The 22,628-nt window shown below is 34.4% G+C and overlaps 2 protein-coding genes across 4 annotated transcripts; both read right to left on the minus strand.

Annotated features, from left to right (window-relative positions):
* Positions 1–1,833: 1,833 nt before the first annotated feature.
* rab3db (RAB3D, member RAS oncogene family, b) lies at positions 1,834–18,035 on the minus strand. 2 transcript variants are annotated; one of them, XM_051106278.1, is made up of 5 exons: positions 17,853–18,035; positions 13,087–13,320; positions 4,215–4,333; positions 4,006–4,130; positions 1,834–2,755 (listed from the first exon to the last, which is right to left on the minus strand). In XM_051106278.1, the coding sequence occupies exons 2-5, from the start codon at positions 13,318–13,320 to the stop codon at positions 2,571–2,573; spliced, it is 663 nt and encodes a 220-aa protein (XP_050962235.1). In that variant the 5' UTR covers positions 17,853–18,035; the 3' UTR covers positions 1,834–2,570. The 2 variants fall into 2 exon arrangements, with proteins under 2 accessions (XP_050962235.1, XP_050962234.1); XM_051106277.1 differs by lacking the exon at positions 17,853–18,035 and adding an exon at positions 13,635–13,907.
* Positions 18,036–19,330: 1,295 nt separating this feature from the next.
* On the minus strand, positions 19,331–22,598 carry tmem205 (transmembrane protein 205). Of its 2 annotated transcripts, none has more exons than XM_051106699.1 (4): positions 22,464–22,598; positions 21,871–21,979; positions 21,622–21,785; positions 19,331–21,088 (listed from the first exon to the last, which is right to left on the minus strand). In XM_051106699.1, exons 2-4 carry the CDS (start codon positions 21,968–21,970, stop codon positions 20,786–20,788), a joined length of 567 nt encoding a protein of 188 aa, XP_050962656.1. In that variant the 5' UTR covers positions 21,971–21,979; positions 22,464–22,598; the 3' UTR covers positions 19,331–20,785. The 2 variants fall into 2 exon arrangements, with proteins under 2 accessions (XP_050962656.1, XP_050962655.1); XM_051106698.1 differs by lacking the exon at positions 22,464–22,598 and adding an exon at positions 22,256–22,397.
* Positions 22,599–22,628: the final 30 nt, after the last annotated feature.

Consider the following 22,628-nt stretch of genomic DNA (forward strand, 5'->3'; position numbering starts at 1 on the left):
TTGGAACACAATTGCCATAAAGTTTTCATCTAAGGTCCCTGGAAAACATTCTTTAAATGTGGTGAACTTCAAAATAATCTGATAGATTTAAAAAAAAAAAGTTTTTTTTTTGTTTTTTTTCAGTGATGCTACAGAACCATTTTTGGTTCCCCAAAGAACCTTTCAGTGAACAGTTCTCAAAAGAAGTGCAATTAACATTTTAATATTCTAAAGAATCTTTTTTGGAATGGATTTCATGGATAATTCTTTAAGGAACCATCAATGCCAATAAAGAACTTTTATTTGTAAAAGTTAAGGAGAAGTCCAAGCCCATATATAAAGACCCAGAATATTTAAAAGCCAGCAAGCAACCACGTAACAAACAACCTGCAATGCTAAAAGATATTCCTGGTCATGAATACAATTTCAAGGGTATTGATAAACTGATCAAATATATGAATTGAATTCAATGTAAGTCACTGCTGATGCATAAACGCGTAAATGCATGCACTGTGAAAACAAAAAAGTGTTTGTACTGCCTTCAAATTTTAAAAAGTGAAATTAAATCTGGAAAAACAATTGTGAGAGCTAACTGTAACAATCAATTTTACAATGTTATAACTATTCAGAACCTCTGACTAGCTCCTTATTTATGCAGTAGGCAAGCAAACATTTTCTTTAAAAATGCAGTGTTATTAGTCTTGAATGAACACAATTGGGGCCTTTTAAGGAATCTGAAATAAAAAAATAACATGCAGATGAACAAAATGTTTGGTATAAAGGGACATGAAACGGAGAAGCTACAGTAAAACGATAAAACAAAAAGAAATGAATGAACAATCTTACAGATCATCTTGTGATGCACATATGGTAGAGTATAAATAGGGTTTTTTTAATAATCTATGGGAGGGTTTTATAAAGACATCCAAGCAAATTTAACCTGTCACTGGTTTACAGAACAGTGACTTGGCTTAGGACGATAACGCGGGAAAAAGCTTCAGTACAGAATGCGAGGCCACTATCTCTCTACTCTGAAAAAAACACTGGACTTAACGGACAGCCAGGAGAGTGTGCACAAACACAGATAGAGAAGACAAAAGAGTACTTTAGACAGCCAGAACTCATTTCTGCTGTGTCCACTGTATTGCTGCTGAATGAACCATACCGCATATGGGTAAATCTCACAAAACCAATCGAGAAAATCATATGAAATGAAATGTGGCCTATTTTTAGAATCATTAAAAGATTTTTCCCCCTTAATTCCGATTAGTCAAATGCAAAACTAATTTGTACAAAACATAAACTAAAATAAAATATAAATATTCATTTCAGCTAGTTGTCAACAAATATATTAGTACAGTAATGATACTAAATACTGATTTGTATTGGTTGTAATGTCTTTATGCTGATTTATATATGCAATATAGTAAACAATTCATGGAAATAATCACCACTGAGAAAAGAAACTGAAATTTAAAAGTAAAACATTCAGACACACAAGTTGAATTTTGGGGGAAAAACATGCTTGTCATGAAAATAATACTGTAATAATTACAATGCTAATAAAAAAAAAAAAAAAATCGTAATGGCCCCAAAACATTTACATTTTAAGTATTGTTTAGACTGAATATTTAAGGTTTAATTTAACCATAATTGTCCTTTTTATAATTGCATAATTTGCTTTTTTATTTATTATTTACTAATTAAAATATTACATCAGACATTGTTACAAAGGGTCACAGTTTGTAAAAAAAAAAAAAAATGTTGAAATTATCATTAATAATTAATGATTTATAATCAAATACAATCCAAATCTGTTCTGGTGAGGAAACAAACTCTACATCAATGATGGTCTGAGGATTTTCAGCAGATTTTAATTTTCAGATAAAGTAACCTCTTAAGTACTTTTCAAAAAAAAGAAAAAAAGAAAACAAGATCTTATTAATTATTGTGACAGCACGCAGGTCATTTTGGGTTGCAGATAGTTTATTTGCTATCTTATAATTTAAGAAAACATTTATTCAAAAAAAAAAAAAAAAACAGTAAAACATTGATTTGAGTGGATATTTCTCAGTGTGTGATGCACATAGGTTACAACAAAAGCCCAAGATTGCACATATCAGAATAAAACAGTGCATTTATCTCAACAATAGTGTATAATAAGCAGATGGACACCCAGATGGACAATACAGAAACTGCCCGCTCAGTGCTCTGGACGTTACAGTGTCTGATGAGATAGCGAACATATACTAAAACCACAAAGATCCATCAAAACATGGCTTTTTTGAGTGAAAAGCAGAGAAAAGATGGAATATGGGGTCAGAGCATGAACAATGGGAGTGGATGGAGCTCTAAATGCTGTGCAGTATCTCCAGTTGTTTGCATCTCTGCATGCGAATACGTACGGAGCGTCACGTAGATCACCAGTGCAGTCAGATTTTAATCCATGCAGTCCTATCTTGACTATCCACATCAACAAACAACACTGAACGCGCTTAGATGCTGTTTGGGTTAAAAGAAGAAAAGCAAAGATTATCCCGAATATAAGTGTAGAGAAGTTCTCTACATGATAAAGACTGAGAGAGTCTGTTTTAGCAGGCACAGCTGCTGTGTCCCTCAGAGGACGTGTCCTGCAGACTGGAGTCTTTGTGGTTGGACACTAGACCGTCTCCGTCCATACTTTCATTCATCTTCTCACATATCACGTCCACCAGACACTCGAAAACCTGTTTCACATTGATGTTGTCTTTGGCGCTGGCCTCGAAAAACTGGAAACCTGAAGAAAACCAGAAAAACAGAAAAACTGTCTGTATGCCAGGGCTATTATAGTTAACTGAAACTAAAATAAATACCATTAAAAACATTTCTGTAACTCTGTAACAAATACATAATAGAACATAAAAAAACCCTTTCAACTAGCTTAGAAATGATAGAAATTAGTTTTATTTAGCAAGGATGTTTTAAATAGATCAAAAGTTATGATAAAGACATTCATAATGTTACAAAAGATTTCTATCTTCTGCACTTTCTATTCATCAAAGAAACCTGAAAAAAATTCTACTCAGTTGTTTTCAACATAATAATAATAATAATAATAATAATACAATTTTTTTGAGTAGAAAATCAGAATATTAGAATGATTTCTAAAGGATCATGTGACTGGAGTAATGATGCTAAAAACTCAGCTTTGAAATCACAGAAATAAAGTATTTTAAAATATATTCAAAATGAAAACCGTTGTTTTAAATAGTAAAAATGTTTCAAAATTTTAATGTTTTTGCTCTACTTTGGATCAAATAAATGCAGGATTGGTGAGCAAAAAAACATAAAAAACTGCTCAAAAAACAGTTTAGTCACGATTATGTTAAATTTTCAAATGTAAAATGATATTTATATTTGTATGATGTATAGCATGATATGTATGAAAATCCATGTATAATCAATTTAACATTTACACATTTACATAAAATGTTACATATTTTACTAGTTATATTTCCATATTTATATTCAGATATGTAATATATTTAAACATGTATACACATTTATGTGTTTATAGATTACTCTTTTTTGTAAATCATTTCATTAATAATTAATATATTTTACATGTAAATTACTTAAGGAGATTAATGAGGTGTGGGGAAAATAATTCATTTGATTCATCTGGATTTATTCAAAGCTGAAAGAATACATTCATGAATGAATGAACTAACATTCTGATTGATCTGCATAAACGAATAAATAAATGTTCTGACTGATCTGCATTTATTCAGAACTGAATGAATGAATAAATAAATATATATTCACTGGTAAATTAGTACAATTTTCCACTACATATACTTAGATGTAGATATGGATTTAGATTAAGTAATAGACCTCTGCAACTGTGGTGTTGCAGTAAGTGCACATTGAGACTGGTGCTCCTGTGGATAATAAGTTTGGATCTTGTGATTTTCCTCTTCAAGTCATCAAAATAAGCATAGAAAAATGGCAAAAAGCTCAAATAAGCTGTAATGTGTGCCCTCTCACCAAGTTCGTGAGCCAGTCTCTGACCGTCCTCTGTTGGAACGAGTCTGTCATCTTCCAGGTCACACTTGTTGGCCACCAGTATCACCTGTGCATTATCCCATGAGTATGTCTTTATCTGAGTGGCCCTAAGAGTCAAACATATAGGATGTAAACATTAAACACTCTTAATACACACATAATGTACAGATGCATGTGTGTGTGTCACTCACCAGTCTTGAACGGCGTTGAATGAGTCCTGGTTTGTGATGTCGTACATTAGCAGGAAGCCCATGGCTCCTCTGTAATACGCTGTAGTGATGGTTCTGTAGCGCTCCTGTCCGGCTGTGTCCTGAACAACATAATCGTTACAATAATCCTAATTATATGCAGGGACACAACATCCTAGGCTGTGAGGATGATGAGGAGATAAACGGTCTTCATGGTGTTATTAACAATGATGGCCAGTAGATGGCAGAGTTGTTGTTTTTCAGCAAGAAACACTATTTAATTTTTCTACTGTCAAATCTGGAAAGCCTGTATGTTCCATCCATTATGTGCGTCATTTTACAGACATTTTATGCACAAAATTGGTTACACTTTACAGTAAGGTTCATTAGTTAACATTAGTTCACTACATTAGTTTATATGAACTAAGAATGAACAATACTATTACAGCATTTAATAATCTTAATGCTGTGTTTGTTAACATTAGTTAAAGCATTGTGAATTAACATGAACAAACAATGAACAACTGTATTTTTATTAACTAACATGTACAAAGTTTAAATAGTGTAATAAATGTATTGTTCATTATTTGTTCATGTTAGTTAATATATTAATGTTAACAAATGACACCTTATTGTAAAGTGTTGCCACAAAATGTGCATAGTTATATTTAACACGTTAAGTCATAAATGTTTATAATAATGTTTTTTTAATATACATAATTAATAAAATAAAATTTCAAGTATTAAAATGAAACATAATTACATATTAAAGATAGAAATTATATATATATAATAAAATAAAGTAACAAAATATTATATGTGTGTGTGTATATATATATATATATATATATATATATATATACACACACACACACACACACACACATAATATTTTATGTTACTTTATTTTATATATATATATATATATATATATATATAAATAAATAATGTAACAAAAAATAAAATTATAAATTAACATTTACTGAATGAATTTGTAAATTAATGGATATGTTTTAATATAAAAAATTATAATACTAAATGTTATAGTATTAAAGTGAATTTACTGTAGATAGAAATAATACCAATCATTTGTATTATAAAACACACACACACACACACACACACACACACACACACACAAGCACATTACAATAAATAAATAATAAAATACAAAAAAAAATCATTACTTATTAAGTAAAAAAAGTACATTTTTATTTTAATCATTCTTTGTTTGCTCTTCTATCTATCTATCTATCTATCTATCTATCTATCTATCTATCTATCTATCTATCTTTCTTTCTGTCTATCTATCTATCTATCGACACAAACAAAACATAACTTTAAAATAAAGGAATTATAAAATATTATCCTATTGGCCCGGGTTGGCACAGCAACTATGCACGTCGCTTAGAAACCTGCTGTTGGCCCAACTTATTTGCATGAAGAGCCATCCCATCATCAGAGAATGTGTTGCCTTGGCAACCAGTGGCTCACACAGGTTTACGCACGATCCGATAATGTTTGGCAAGAGTGACAGCAGATATAAGCTCTAGTCACAGCCAGTTGGATAAAAAAAAAAAAAAAGCTGTGAGACTTCTCAGAATACAGAATAAACAAAAAAAGAATATTAATGAATTTTTATTTATATAGTAATTATGCGAGCACAATGACTATTCTCTTGCTTAGAATGAATTATTACAGCATTTCTAATGTCAAAACACAAAGAGACAAGAAAAACAATATCTGTGCTAGTGGCAAACAAACGCAATATATTTTCTATCCAGCTGACTGCAAGCTTTCTGAATCATAAGCATAATCCACTATATGACTATAATATCCACTTTTAGGATTTGGACCCCAACCACTACTCCTATTCCCATATCTAAATTATGCATAAGAAACATTTATTCGATTAGAGTGAGCTGCAAAAATGCTTTGCAACCTTTTCATCTAACAGAAGTGTTTCAGTGCATCTGCAGAACTCTTTCAAACTCAAGGTCTCTAGTCAAAGGCTGACAGATGCAGAGGTTGAGCGTGGCCAGGAGGAGCTTTTATCAGAAGCACAAGCCTTTCTGTTACTGGATCAGAGCCATGGCGCACATTAAGACAAAATGCACTGCTGAGAACACAGCCATTCAGTTCACATTCACCCCTCAACCAAAGCTACTTTCGTACTTACTTGCCACTTCATGGTGAAATTTACAAGCAATTTCTGAGTGAAAATTGTGTCTACACCATTTTTTTTTTTCAGTAAGACTTATATAATATTCTGCACAGCATACCACTTATGGTATTTCTGCAATATATACAGTGCCTTGCAAAAGTATTCTTTTTTTCCCCATTTTATATGTTGCAGCCTTATGTTGAACTGCTTTAAATTACTTTTTTTCTCTACATCAATCTACACTCCATACACCATAATGACAAAGCAAAAAAACTGATTTGTGACAACTTTACAGATATTTTAAAAACAAAACACTGAAATAAGTACATTGCATAAGTATTCATACCCTTAACACTACTTAGTTTGAAGCACCTTTTCAGCCTCAAGGGGTTTGGGTATGATGCAACAAGCTTTGCACATCAGCATTTGAGCAATTTTCTGCCATTCTTCGCCTCACCTCTTCACCTCTCAAGCTCTTTTAGGTTGGATGGGGGCTGGCAGACATTTTCAGGTTTCTCCAGAAATATTTGATTGGGTTTAAGCCCAGGCTCTGGCTGGAGCACTCAAGGACATTCACAGAGTTATCTATAAACCACTCTTGCTGTGTGTTTTGAAGAGGTATCATATCGATCATAAGTGCAGTATGGAGTACCGCAAGGCTCAGTACTAGGGCCATTACTCTTTACGCTTTACATGTTACCCTTGGGTGATATCATCAGGAAATATGGTGTTAGCTTTCACTGCTACGCTGATGATACCCAGCTCTATATTTCTTCGCGGCCCGGCGAAACGTACCAATTTGAAAAACTAATGGATTGTGTAGTTGAGTTAAAAAATTGGATGACAAGTAATTTCTTACTGCTAAATTCTGAAAAAACAGAGGTGTTAATTATTGGGCCTAAAACCTCAGCGTGTAATAAACTAAAACACTGTCTAATACTTGATGGCTGTTCTGTCAATTCTTCGTCATCAGTTAGGAACCTAGGTGTGCTATTTGATGGTAATCTTTCCTTTGAAAACCACATCTCTAGTATTTGCAAAACTGCATTTTTCCATCTCAAAAATATATCTAAACTACGACCTATGCTCTCAATGTCAAATGCTGAAACATTAATTAATGCGTTTATGACCTCACGGTTAGATTATTGTAATGCTTTATTGGGTGGTTGTTCTGCTCGCTTAATAAACAAACTCCAGCTGGTCCAAAATGCAGCAGCTAGAGTTCTTACTAGAACCAAAAAGTATGATCATATTAGCCCGGTTCTGTCTACACTGCACTGGCTCCCTATTAAACATCGTATAGATTTTAAAATCTTGCTAATTACTTATAAAGCCCTGAATGGTTTAGCTCCTCAGTACCTGAGCGAGCTCCTATCACATTATAGTCCCTCACGTCCGCTGCGTTCTCAAAACTCTGGCAATTTGATAATACCGAGAATATCAAAATCAACCGCGGGCGGGAGATCATTTTCTTATCTAGCGCCCAAACTGTGGAACAATCTACCCTACAATGTTCGGGACGCAGACACACTCTGTCAGTTTAAATCTAGATTAAAGACCCATCTCTTTAACCTTGCTTACACATAACAAATCCACATTCTTATAATTCAAATCCGTTAAAGGATTGTTAGGCTGCACTAATTAGGTCAACCGGAACCGGGAACACTTCCCATAACACCCGATGTACTCGGTGCATCGTCAGAAGAATGGCATCTACGCTAATACTAGTCTGTTTCTCTCTTATTCCGAGGTCACATTAACCACCAGATCCAGTCCGTATCCAGATCAGATGGTCACTGCAGTCCCCCGGATCCAGTCCGAACCCAGCCCAGACGGTGGATCAGCACCTAGAGACGACCTCTACAGCCCTGAATGTCAGCGGAGTCCACATCAACTAGATGAGCCCCAGAGACGGATCCACAGTGAAGACCACATCACCTAGACGGCTGTCGGCACAAGACCACGGGAACTTTTGGCCAGAGGAGAACTGGCCCCCCGACTGAGCCTGGTTTCTCCCAAGGTTTTTTTCTCCATTTGTCACCGATGGAGTTTTGGTTCCTTGCTGCTGTCGCCTCTGGCTTGCTTAGTTGGGGACACTTTCTCTTAACACAATATTGCATTTTATTTTATTGTTTTTGATTAACTACCTTTACCTGAAAAGTGAGTGTTTAATGTTGCCTTTGGCATTGTTGATGTACTGTTTCCTATTTAATACTGTACAGCCGCCTTGTCACAATTCTGTATTGTTAAAGGCGGTATATAAATAAAGGTGACTTGACTTGACTTGACGTGACGTTAGAAAGTGAACCTTCTGCCCAGTCTGGATTGAGCTTTCCTTCTACTCTGACGAGTCCCTCAGTCCCTGCCAATGAAAAACAGCTACCAGCACACTTTACTTTTGGGATGGTGCTCTGCAGGTGATGAGCAGTGCTTTGTTTCCTTTAAACATGATGCTTGGAATTGAGGTTCATCAGACCAGAGAATCTTGTTTCTCACAGTCTGAGGGTCCTTTAGGAGCTTTTTTGCAAATTCCAAGTGTGTTTTCATGTGCCTTCACTGAAGAGAGGACTGAGTTTGGCCATACCACCATAAAGACCGGATTGGTGGAGTGTTGCAGTGAGGTTTGTCCATGTGCATATATGATCATGGAGCTCAACTAGAGTGACCATCATTCTTGGTCAGCACTCCAGCCAAGGTCCTTCTCCATCAATTGCTCTGTTTGGCCAGGAGGCCAGCTCTAGGAAGAGTCCTAGCTGTTCCAAATGTCTTTCATTAAGGGTAATGGAGGCTACATGCTTCTGTGAACGTTCAATGCAGCAGATTTTTTTCTTAACTCTTCTCCAGATCTGTGCTTTGACGCAAGCCTGTTTCTGAGCTCTACAGGAAGTTATTTTGACCTCAGGGCTTGGGTTTTGCTCTAATATACAAAGCTGTTTTGTGCTTTGTCATTATGGTGTAGTGTAGATTGATGTGGAAAAAAGTCATTTAAAGCATTTTAAAATAAGGCTACAACCAGTGTTGGGGGTAACGCATTACAAGTAACGCGAGTTACGTAACATTATTACTTTTTCCCAAGTAACTAGTAAAGTAAAGCATTACTTTTTAATTGACAAGAAAATATCTGAGTTACTTTTTTCAAATAAGAAATGCCAGTTACTTTCCCCCCCATTTATTGATTATGAAGCTCTCCTGTCCCCATGTTGAGAGAAATCAGGAGTAAGATGTTACTTTAGTTCTAATATAAATGTGAACATGCATTAATTCATCTCACTCACAAAAAACAGATTCATTCCTCAAAATGAATAAAACCAGTGAAATTCAACTCAGAATATGACGCAAACCTGCAATAATTAAATATGTTAAATAATACAAATATCCTTTATGCATTTAATACCATTTTATTAACCGATGTCTTTGCTGCCGACCTTCGATGATCCAATTCAACCATACTAATAAATAAAAATTATTCAAGATAATCTAACACTCGTTTTCCTTTTTTTATTGCTGAAGAGATGACATTTTTTTCTTCTGCGGTCTACTGTACAGACGTGAATTTATTTTTCTCAAAGCCTGAGGCTTTTGGTGTGAAAAGGCTTTTACATTTGCCAAAAATATAACTTTTTATATTAAAAAACAAACAAGCCCTGCCCAGATATAAAAAATAACGCCAAAGTAAAGTAACGCATTACTTTCCATAAAAAGTAACTAAGTAACGTAATTAGTTACTTTTTTCAGGGAGTAACTCAATATTGTAATGTAAAAGTAACTTTCCCCAACACTGGCTACAACATAAAACATGAAAAAAAATTAAGGGCTGTGAATACTTTTGCAAGGCACTGTAATATGTATGAGTATGTAAATATTTTGTATGCATAAAATACCTAATAAACTATAGTATGCAGCACAGTACTGCATGCAATACTGCATCCCACAATACACTGCATCTACTTGACCTTCATAGCCAGTATTTATGATGAAATAACTGAAGTGAAGCTGCATTTTTCTTCCCATATGATTGAACAGCCAAAAGTTACTGTTAACAGTATTGGATTAAAATGCAAATTAATAGTTTCTACTGGATGGCATTTTCTGAATTAAACCCTGACATCATCAAAATTATTAAAGTTAACCAAAACTAAAACCATATAACAATTTTTGCTACTTGAAATAAAGTAAAATGCAACAACAACAAAAAAAACACTTCTTTTATTTCAGTTAGTTGCCAAAACAAAAATTCTCATTTTCATTTAGTGTATCTTTATGCACTACAATAAAACTAAAACTGAAATCAAAATAAATTAAAACTATAGACATATTAAAAAAAAAAATAATAAAAATGTCAAAGACACAACAAAATTACTAAAGCTTTTAAATTAAAATAAAATCTATAATAGTATCTTAATGATACGAAAAAACAATGAGTCATATGATAAACGCAGCATAGACTAGGATGTAAGAAGTAGTATGTACTGTGTCCCATATATACTACTGTTTTTATTGTTTATAAATGTTTATTGTTGCATAATGCAAATGGTTTTACATATTAGTAGTTAACAGCTGGCAGTTGTCGACATAATTTGCAGAAATGCTAGTATTCCAGCTAGTTTGCACCTGGACAAAAGGTTAATCTGCAGCTTTAGAAATCATTGCAGCATCTGTTCTGTGGAGGAATTTACTGACTTCACTCCCACTCACAGTACCGTACCAGCCGGCGGCTGACATTGCAGCACTACACACCCATCTGCGGCTGATAATTATGGCTTTCCGAGATGTTTTCTTTAATAACACCAGTAATCTGACCTTCAATTTCTGAGGCTAAAACTTAAAGCCTAAAGCGCACATGCACGAAAACACGAAACAGAAAGAGGGAACATGCTTAAAGGTCTCTGTTAGTCATCATACCTTTATCCTTTAAGCCAATCAGCTTCTGCAAAATTGCCATCCTTGTTTTATACCACAAACATACATGATCCAGTGAATTATCCACAGACATGCATGCAATCATGATTTGTAATGCCACAGTTTCAACACTTTGATTAATGAATGACTTTTCCAGTATCTGATTAGGGTTTAAAAAACAATTTACAGCAATTGCACTTAGAAGTTAAATTCAATTTTAGATCTAAATATACTACAAAACTACAAAAATGTATATTGAGCTGAAATTGAATTCATGACTTATTAAGATTTCATTCATTTCCATGATCCATCCAGGCTTGAAACACAATTTCATGATATTTCCATTAATAATACAAACTAGGTTTGAACTACAGTGCACATTAGTGGCCTCATGTGTGGTAAGGGTCAGAAGACCAGACCTAAAACCATTGTCAAACAACAATGACATGTTTAGCCCACGTAAACATATTTAAAACTGCATAGGCCTACATTTTTGAATCTACAGTTAAAAAAGGCAATTTTATATGTCACCATCAACTGCATACATAGACCTTTCCTGCAATATCTGATCATTCACAATAACCACAGCACACAGTTAATCATCTCTAAACAAGCCTAATTCACCAAGTTCACAAAAGGAAACAAAATAAAAACAGAAATGTATGTAGCTGACAAATAATGTTCTTATTTTTTAAACAACGTCAATATTTTGTTACTAGTTACTAGTTACTATTTTGTTATAATATTTTATCATCAATGTTTTGTTATTAGGTATGAAAGTGTTTATGCTTTTCTAGTTAATTTTAAATAGTCCTGTGGTACAACAAAAAAAAATCTACTTTAAATCAATACAGTTCTTTTGAACTTTCTATTCAGAGAATCCTTAAAAATGCATCACAGATTCCACAAAAAGCAGCTGGGGTGAGAAAACGATTAGTCACGATTAACTGATCAAGTAAATGATGAGTAAATAAGTAAATGATTAATCGATTCAAAATAAAAGTTTATGTTCACACACTATATGTACTGTGTATATTTATTATGTATACATAAATACACACACATACATGTATATGTTAAGGAAAAATATATTTATATGTATGTTTATATTTATATGTAAAATATTTATGTTTATATAATATAAATTATATACAAGTGTTTACATACAATATATACAAATATTTGTTAAAAATATATACATATGTGTGTGTGTTTATATATACATTATATATATATATATATTATATGTGTACACACACATATAGTATGTAAACTTTTATTTTGAACTGATTAATCACGACTCTAGCGGCACAACTGTTTTTAACATTGATAATTAAGAAATGTTTCTTAAGCAGCAAATCAGCATGATTTCTGAATGATCATGTGACACTGAAGACTAAAGTAATGATGCTGGGAATTCAGCTTTGCATCACAGGAATAAATTACATTTTCACATAGAAATCATTTCTTTTAAATTGTAATAATATTACACAGTTTTACTGTTTTTACTGTATTTTTGATCAAAGAAATGCAGCCTGGGTGAGGATTAGAGATTTCTTTCCAAAAAATTAAAAAATCTTACCAACCCCCAAACCTTTATACAGTACTGTAATAGTTAATAAAATATTAATATTAAAATATGAATTAATAAAATACTTGAGTAGATGGAAAACAGCATATCACACCACAGAAATCAACATAACGCCACAGCTGCTGTCAACTGGATTTAACCTTCATTTTACTCACAATTTACCTATTAAAATTGTTTAAAAACAGATTCTCCTATTAGTTTAAGGTGACAACCAAACTTACCCAGATTTGTAGTTTGATCCTCTTATTGTTGCGAAAAACGGTTTTGACCTTAAAGTCAATCCCCACCGTGCTGACGAAGGCTGACGTGAAGGAATTGTCCGCGTAGCGAAACAGGAAGCTGGTTTTACCGACGCTGCTGTTGCCTATGATGAGGAGTTTGAACATGTAATCAAAGTTTTGGTCAGCCGCGTCTTTCTGTGACGGCTGGAGACGCGAGTCGGTCACCGATGCCATCTGAAAGAGAGAAAATGAGTATTTAACATTTAATTTCAAAATGACTACAAAAGCCACTTCCTAAAATTGAGAAATCAGTTCAATTCTGCTTATTTTATGACCTCGAACTTTATTTAGATGCATTTAAATACAAGGAATTTTACAGAACCATTTCCAAATAAATTTAGCTTCTCATTTAAAGCCCTATTATAAACAACAACATTGTTTTCTCATCAAAGTTTTTCACTCTGAAATATATCACATTATGGCAGTAAAATAGATTTGCGAATGCTGCATCGTCACATATTCTGGTCTGAAAACACATGTCTGATTACCCTTGAAGCACAACCTTCAGAACCGGCCATGTCCGTCGACAGAAGAGCTCAAACTAACAGGCAAACTCTTGGGAATGGAAATAAAGCCCCTCCACCGTCCAGCTGATCAATCAGACCCTCACGGGCCTGATGGAGAGGGTCTCTATAGCGACGGGCCCAAGAACAAAGCGCGCAGACCCATTAAAAGGCGAGCGGAGCGCTCCAAACACCACTCCTCTCCAGAGGTGGAGATGTTACAACAAAGAGAGTGACTGCCCACAGCGCCTATTGTCTCGAGGACACGAGAGCACTTGTTAGGTATCTTTTTGAACTCAATTGCAATAGTAATTTAGAACAGCAAGTCTGTGAGTCGGAGGGACCTGAAGGACCCGTGTAAGCGGCACATCACTCGCTCGTGGAGAGACACTCTTGGGAAAAAATGATTCTGATGATCATGTGCTCGCTTCTTTGAGAAGTTTGTAACTGGTGGTTAATCCTAACGGTCAAGGTTTACAGTGTAGGGTAGGATTGCAAAATCATTGGGCAAGACAACAAGAAATACTTAAGAGGTTTTGAAACGTCTTCCTATTTTATGCTGAAAATTGCTCTAATAAAACAAGCACTGAATGTGTTAAAGGCATCGTTTACTCTTAGTTTCTACATTTTTTAGCAAGGATGCATTAAACTGATCAAAAGTGACAGTAAAGACATTTATATTGTTACAAAAGATTTCTATTTCAAATAAATGCGTTTTTTTAACTTTCTAGGAAAGGATCTTGAGAAAATGTATCTGTTCTTGGAAAAATATTAAGCAACACAAATGTTTTCATCATTGATAATGATAAAAAAATGTTTCAAAATCAGCAGGTTCGTGTGACATTAAAGACTGGAGTAATGATGCTGAAAATTCAGCTTTGCGTCACAGGAATAAATAACATTTTAATATATATTCAAATGAAAAACAGTTATTTGAAATTATAATACTATTTCACAAAATTACTGATTATACTGTATTTTTCATTAAATAAATGCAGCCTTGGTGTGCATAAGAGCATCATAAATCATAAATAAATGCATCATAAATGTAGTCTATATAACAAAACCAACAATATTCAAAATATCACAAAGTAATTTTGCAAACCATAATTAACAGTAATTCAGATCATCTCTTTTACGTCACAATTATATGCATGTGTAGTTATTTGCAAAAACTACAATGTTTTCACTTTGCCTTGTTCAGTTGAAACATTAAAATCGAGTAAAACTACTTTCTAAGGTCTCATTTTCTCAAAGGATCTTAAGCTCCCCAAAAGCCTTCCAACACTAAAGCTAAAGCCAAAGATGTCAATGAAAGTAGATTTTATGATCCATGATCTTTAACAAGATCAACAAGACACCCGGTAGCTACTTTTCTGCAGTTCATACTACACAATAAAACAGACCTGACATGGCAGATGTATGCTCGCCATTCATTGTAATGCCCAATTTAATGGTTTTATACCAAACGGCACTTAGCACAGCTCTCTGTCCATTAGTAAGAACACCGAATCCCATCCCACTTGTCCCACGAGAGACACAAATCAATAATGCTATAGACTGTATGGAAACCCTTCCCCCCCATTAAGACTACTTTATTCTGCACAAAATCAGAGCTTAATATTTCACACTAATAATACAGACCTAATAAAACATTAACTTAATTTGCCATCACCTTCAACTACGCAATAAGTTTTTAAGAATCCCTTTTGATGACAATTGTGAATACCACCATTTTATTTCCCAGAAACTATTGGTACGTTTACACTAGTGCATTTTCGTTAGAAAATGCATAACTTTTGCTACGGTTACGGCTATTGTTTGCACTACTCCGACGTTTTCAAAACAACGTTTAAAAACACTGCAGAACCCGTTTTAGTTTAAAAACTCTGGGGTTATGTTTCAGGCCCTGTTTACACTAGTGCGTTTTCGTTTAAAAACGGCATTTTAAACTATTCTCATCTACTCTGGCGTTTTCGCTGCGTTTCTCTGTCTACACAACCAAAAATGCAAGTCACATGACCATTCAGGCTGCATACTTCATCAAGGATGTCTTATTTAAGGGGCCGTTTACACAACAATGTTTTCAACTTTTTATGAGTTTTACCTGTTTGTTTACATGATAACGGCATTTTGGTGACTGAAAACACATAATTTTGAAAACAGGTTTGCTAGTTTTTTTAAAAAGCCACTGTTATCGTTTCCAATATGGGAATCTTTGTAAACGACATCATGCACGTGCATAGTACGTATTAGGTATGTAGACATGCGCAGTGCGTGTCAATTTTAAAGGCAAACGCGAACAAACAGTGCGCCACCTACTGGCCTGGCATATGTTACACTGTTTTTGGTAGTTTTCGCGGATATGAGTAAATGTGAATCATTTTGAAAACATTGTCATGTATATGTGAAACTTTATTAAAATGCAAAGGGAACATTTTTTCCGTTTCTGAAACACAGTGAAAACCCAGTGTAGACGAGGATCGTTTTCATTTTAAAACACTGTTTTCTATTTTTTATTCTATTGTTGTCTTCAGTTGCTCTATAGGCTTCATTCTTTAGTTTCAATAAGACATTCTGATAAACAGTAAACATTGTAAATTTTGAATGATCTGGTCAAAATAAATACATACATAAAAATGCTTTTAGTAAAAAACAAGCTTCACCATATATATATATATGCATGCATAGGTGTTTCATATATATATATATATATATATATATATATACACACACACATACACTTATTTCAGTTAGTTGTCAACATTTCACTAATTTAGTTTACATTAAAGTTTGAAAATAACTAATAATAAACTAAAACACTACATAGATATGCTTAGAAAAAACTAATAAAAATGACAAAAACAACATTACTGAATTTTACTCAATCTTACTTTACTAAAAAAATGGAAAAAGTTTTTTGCGCACAGATGACAATGTTTTCAAAATGATCCCTGTTTACACGGATTTGCGAAAATGACTGTGTTTGAAGTGTTGTATTATAATTGCCAGGCCAGTAGTTGGTGGTGTCACTTTTAAAAGAAACACTACGCAAACACGTAACACGCGTTTTTATGACATCACCATTTTCACAAATTCACGTTTTTGTAGTCTGGATGGTAACAGTATAATTTTTAAAAACTTGCTCTTTAAAACCTGTTTGTGTTATGCCAAAAACATGAAGGAAAAACTTGTTTTTAGCACCTTGTTGTGTCAGTGTACCAAAAATGTACAAATAATTCAAAAATCATGTATAGTATAATCAATGATACTAAAATAAAACTGTTGTGCTTTAAATCTTACAGGAATATCTTGCCTCATAGACTTCCACTGTAAGTGTTTTACTGTATGTACATTTTTGGTCTATTATATTACAGTATCAACATTGAAATGAGCAGATTTGTAGAATATCAGATTTCTTTACAACCTGCAGCGCCGTCCAAAATTCACCCCAGCTGCTTTGAACGTCCCTCTCAGACGTGCTATAGATCAGTGTATCATCTGTAACACCTGACTTCAGCACTTACACCAGAGGGCCAAATGGTGTTTTGAGGGCCAGGGTCTCTGGTTACCATGGTACTGATCTGTCTATTGATCGTCTGGCAGATGTCCACAACTGTGCTCCAGTTGAATGAAATTAAACAGGACACAGATTGCTTTCATTCACTGCAGGCTGATTCAAAGATGACAAACACACAACTACAGTACATTTAATAAAATAAATAACATCTAATGAATGAAACTAAATAACGTGCTGTTTAATCCATGCATGCAGGAGGTTTACCACACAACAGCAAATACATAAAAACAGAACATACGAACTTTTTCTCAACAAAAAATTACCATGGCACAGTAGCAGATTATACTTTGATGTGTACCGTGGTATTTACATCGTATTCCTCAGAAGACTACCGTACAAGGAAGAATACCGTGGTAGTGCTACCACTGTAGTTTTTTTTGTTTGTTTTTTTTTGCAGCTGTTCAGTTCTCAACCTAAATTTGGACTGGATTCGAATCTCTCTGGCGTTCTAAACTATTTCACAGAACAACAACGTCATAATCACGCTGGCATAATGAACAAAATGTGAACAATTCATATCCTGGATGACCCAAACTTCATGAGCTTTCCCCATCCGGAGACAGAGAAAGGTGTGTATGAGGGTTAAAATGATTCTCAAACGCAAAGCTGAATGAAGTTCTTACCTTCACACGGATACTGGACGCTTTATCTCGTGCTCCGGTAAAAACCACCGGGACTTCCTCGCGTGGAAACGCGTATGTAACAAACTCGGTCGGTGTTTGTGATTGTGTGTGTGTTTGGGTGTGCGTGTGCGCGCATGAGTTTCGGAGCTCCCGGATCTGAAGTGTTTACACAGCAGCTTCCAGCTCCGTCCAGAACAGCGGTGGTTCTCCTTCCTCTTTACACTCTTTTCTGCAAATATATACTTTAAGTATATATACTTTAAGTATATAGTGAATGTAAAATCATCTCTCTTCAAAATAGGAAATGCCTTTAACTTTCAATTTGATTCCTGAATTTAAAATCAATTTGTAAGCTAGTGAATAGGATGCAATATTACAATGTAAATTTGAATGTAAGAAAGTATGATTTAAATAAAACCCCTTGAGTAAAAACGTAACTTTAAGTTTGAAATGTCTTTAAATTTGGAAGTTTTATTAATCCCCACAGACAGACAGACAGATAGATAGATAGACTTTTAATAGAGGGTTTGCACTTACGTCACGGTTTGGTCAGTTACCCGGATGCGCGGCCATATTGGAGATACTCGGATATAAACAACAGTGTGGATTGCACGGTTAATGTACTACTGAATATGTTTTTCTGCTAATTTATGCTGTCTAAAGCTCAGGGGAAAACGCGTGGATGCTGCTAAATCATATAGAGAAGGACTCAGTAAGCAGAAAAGGGTGCAATATTTTGTCAAACTAAAGTGAATAGGTGGTAAAGGTACATACGAGCAGTATTAATTGGGATATTAGCCTATATTCACCTACCTGACTGGAAATAATAAGAATAAATTTGAATGTTGTCAAGATTCTGGTTCAGTTTGGCCAACCACAAGCACCTTTTGTTCCTCAGACAGACTTTTGCAGTCTTATCCTTGATTTATCCTTGATTTGTTATAACTTTTGGCAGTCCTTTTGGCAGTACTATAGTACTCCAAATATTTTTCCTGGTCTGACAGGAATTTGTACAGCCCAAAACATGACAATAAATAACCATTTTCAGCAGCAATAATCAGCAAAATCTCGTGAGTATCGTTCGGTTCAGTTACATTGTTTACATTCTGTGACGCCAATATGACCGATTGATGACCCGTCGTGAAAACACTCAATAAAAGTCCACTGCCCTCTCTTTTCACCCGATGCTTTCCTGTCTCCTCTACACTGTCCTGTAAAATAAAGGCATAAAAAGCCCATAAATAAATCTAAAAAAAAACAAACAAACAAAAAAACAATAATCAACAGATATATATATATATATTTTTTTAAGTAATTTAAGTAAGTTTTTAAGTGAAAAAAACACTTCATTTCCAATAATGTTGTTACATCCGGTGAGTTGTGGATAATCTAATTTAAATTCCAATTTAAGAAATGCAAACCTATTTTCATTGATTTTGCCTGTTAATGGCACTGAATAGATCACAATTACACACGCATGGATTTTTCTTTTTTAATTTTAATATGTTTAGGTTTTTGTGAACAGGGTATTATCACTGTAGCAGGAAAAGTATTTTCTCAGCAGAATTGATGAAATTACATTTATTAGGATAGCATACTCCATTCCACTTTGCAACTCTTCCTCTTATGTATATCTCACTGAAGTTTGGTCAGCATGTTTGTATACCTGTGGTAAGAAAGCAGTAAATGCAAATAAAGACACTCACAACACTGGATGTCTGTAACCACTCTTTCAGAGTCCTTGCAGTAAATTGTATTTATGTTTTTTATTGAAACTCAACATGCATAGGTGTTTCATATTTCCTTAACTGAATAAATGCTTGTTCAGGATAACAAATAAACAAAAAACTCATGTTTGCTGTCAAGATTGTGATCAAGATTCCCAATGGACACAAACACACATGAATAAAGTTTGTTTTCTTATAATTAAAATGGAAAATATGATAAAAACGGTATGAAACACTAAAGATAAAAGAAAAAAAGGCTTGAATATGCAGAAAAATCTACAAAATCACATTTGTACGTCACTAAATCTTTAACAGCACTCTTCTTTATGTCCAGTGATAAAAGGAAGTTTACTTTGCTGTTCAAACACCATGTTTACAAAATTGATCCACTGCTATTTTAGTGTCACTCATTCTTTTAGGAAATGTAAACAGCATTTTATGATTGACAATTCTAAAATTGTTCCTCTCATTTCCACAAACCTTTCCACAAACAGCCCTCTAGTGGGAAAATACATGTATTGTTCACATTGTGAAGCATTAAGGCAAAAACAGATAAAAATTATAGTCATAGTTCAGCAACAAATCAAAACACATTGTTTAAACAATCATAAACAGCTATATTATCACTAACGTATGTGTAAATAGACAGCCTGTTTATTATAAACAAAAGATTCAGTGCAATTACCCATTTTGAAGCATTTTAAAGTAGGGAAAAATACTGTTAACATCTATAATATAATTTAATATGGCTGGACATGTTTACACATAATAAAAAACCATCATGGGATCCAAATGTAAAAATTAAGGAATTTATATTTTGTCTGAGAGTGATCGGAGTGAGAGTGACAAGAATTATGCTTTAGATTAAGATTAAGATAAAGAAAGTGATGAGAAAACTGAACTGAAACCCAGTCACAAATAAAATGGTCTAAAATGAGATTTGAGTCCACTTTTAGTGTGAATTTAGTGTGAATACAAAATCAGCTGGGCTCTATTTCACGTCAGTTCACTTTTGGCTCACATCAGTAGGTCTGAATTTGTTCTTTTAACCTTAAAGAACACTAAACACTACTTTCATACTTGTATAAAAACTAGAAGCATTATTGTTATACAAAACAGTCTTGACAGAAGAAAGTGAACATACACAGGAACATTCCCTAAAAATATCTGTCTGACTGTACTCTTTCTCAAAGACACACAACACACTCATATAGTTCCCAAATGGAGGGCCAGGTAAATAAGATTGACAGTAGTGGAGAAAAAGCCTATGAGGTTGCAGAGGCTGGACAGACCATGGTAGCGGTAGAAGGCGGTCCGGTGTTCCTTGTATTTCGGGTCCTGCTCACGGAGTTTGGCGTACCCTTCTTTATTGGAGCTCATACCCACCTGATTTCCCAGACCGTGTTCCTTCTCGATCTCCTGCATGACCAGCATGTTCTCTGTGACAGACGGACCAAACCACTGTGCATTCAGACCGGCCATGATCACAGCCACAAAGAACAGAGTCATCTGTTAAGAAAAATAAAAAAGTGTGAGTGTGAGAGACACATTTAAAGGAACAGTTCACCCAAAAATTGAAGTACTTACTGACCATCAGGCCTTCCAAGATGTAGACGAGTTTGTTTCTTCATCTGAACCAATTTAAAGAAATGTAGCATTACATCACTTGCTCACCAATGGATCCTTTGTAGTGAATGGGTGCCGTCTGAATGAGAGTCCAAAAAGCTGATAAAAATGGACATGTTTCTTACAAACAAACTGTTTTTCACTTCACAGGATGTCAATTGATAGACTGACATCATGTGGATTACTGTAATGTTTTTATCAGTTCTCGTTTGGACTCTCATTCTGACGGCACCCATTCACTGCAATGGATCCATTGGTGAGCAAGTGATGCAATGCTACATTACATATCTGTTCAGATGAGACACACTCATCTACATCTTGGATGGCCTGGGAGTACATTTTCAGCAAATTTTCATTTTTGGGTGAAGTACTTCTTTAGTTAATCATGCAGAATGCATAAAGTTTTGATTGGTCACCTGTATGCCCTCATGCCAGTCAAGCAGTTCTCTAGGGTGATACACCGCATATATGGCCAGATTGACCGCATTACTACCCAGCAGACAATAGAAATAAAATGGGAATAATTTGCTTTGCACGAGACCAAACGTGTGCATGGATACCTGGGAGATCAGCACAAAACCTGGAAATATAAAGAGGAATTAGAAGTATGTGTGACATGTTAAATGATGATATAACTGTCTTTACATTTGTGTACATTAATTTACCTGCTATGAAAGACACCCACACCTGCATTCCCCATGTAAAGGAAATAACTAGAAGGTGAAGCACTTTCACAAAGTCAGTTGGGTCTCCCTCGGTAGCCATAATTCACTTCTGAAAAATAATATTCATCATAATAAAATAAATAAATAAAGAGGTCACAAAAAATCTGCATCAGAATACATAAAGATTCAGTCTCATTTAAATCTAAATATACATATATGCATACCATTTCACAAATAATATATAACATGCATTATGCGTGCACAAGCATTAAAAGTGTGTCAGTACTGATAAGAGTTTTGTGTATTGACTGACATTGATAAAATGACCGAGAGCAACATACTATTGCCAACACAGAGCCTGTAGTTTTTGCGCCTAAAACCTTACCGATGATCGTAATCGGTTATCCTTTTGAATCGGCTAGTATAATAAGCATCAGTTTACTTTTATCCCGTTAATAAGAAATGACAACAGCACGTTTCAAGACTTCCGTGATAGTCATTCACGCAATTTCTCTGTTAGTTACGCAAGCAATGACACACTGAAGCAATTTCCTTCTTAGTGTGAATTCTGCCGGTTTCTAGAAAATACGTACCCGAGTTTTGAGTCTTTTTATGGTCTTTCTACAAACACTTTCGAAGAAAACTGCTGCTTATCTTATAAACAAAATTTCAGATGATCCTGTTGCTTGAGGTCACGCTTACCCTGTTAGTCCCGCCCCCGTGATCACACCATCCAATCACGCTCTATTATTTAAATA

This window comes from Labeo rohita, chromosome 3 (assembly GCF_022985175.1).
Source record: "Labeo rohita strain BAU-BD-2019 chromosome 3, IGBB_LRoh.1.0, whole genome shotgun sequence".
NCBI lineage: Eukaryota > Metazoa > Chordata > Actinopteri > Cypriniformes > Cyprinidae > Labeo > Labeo rohita.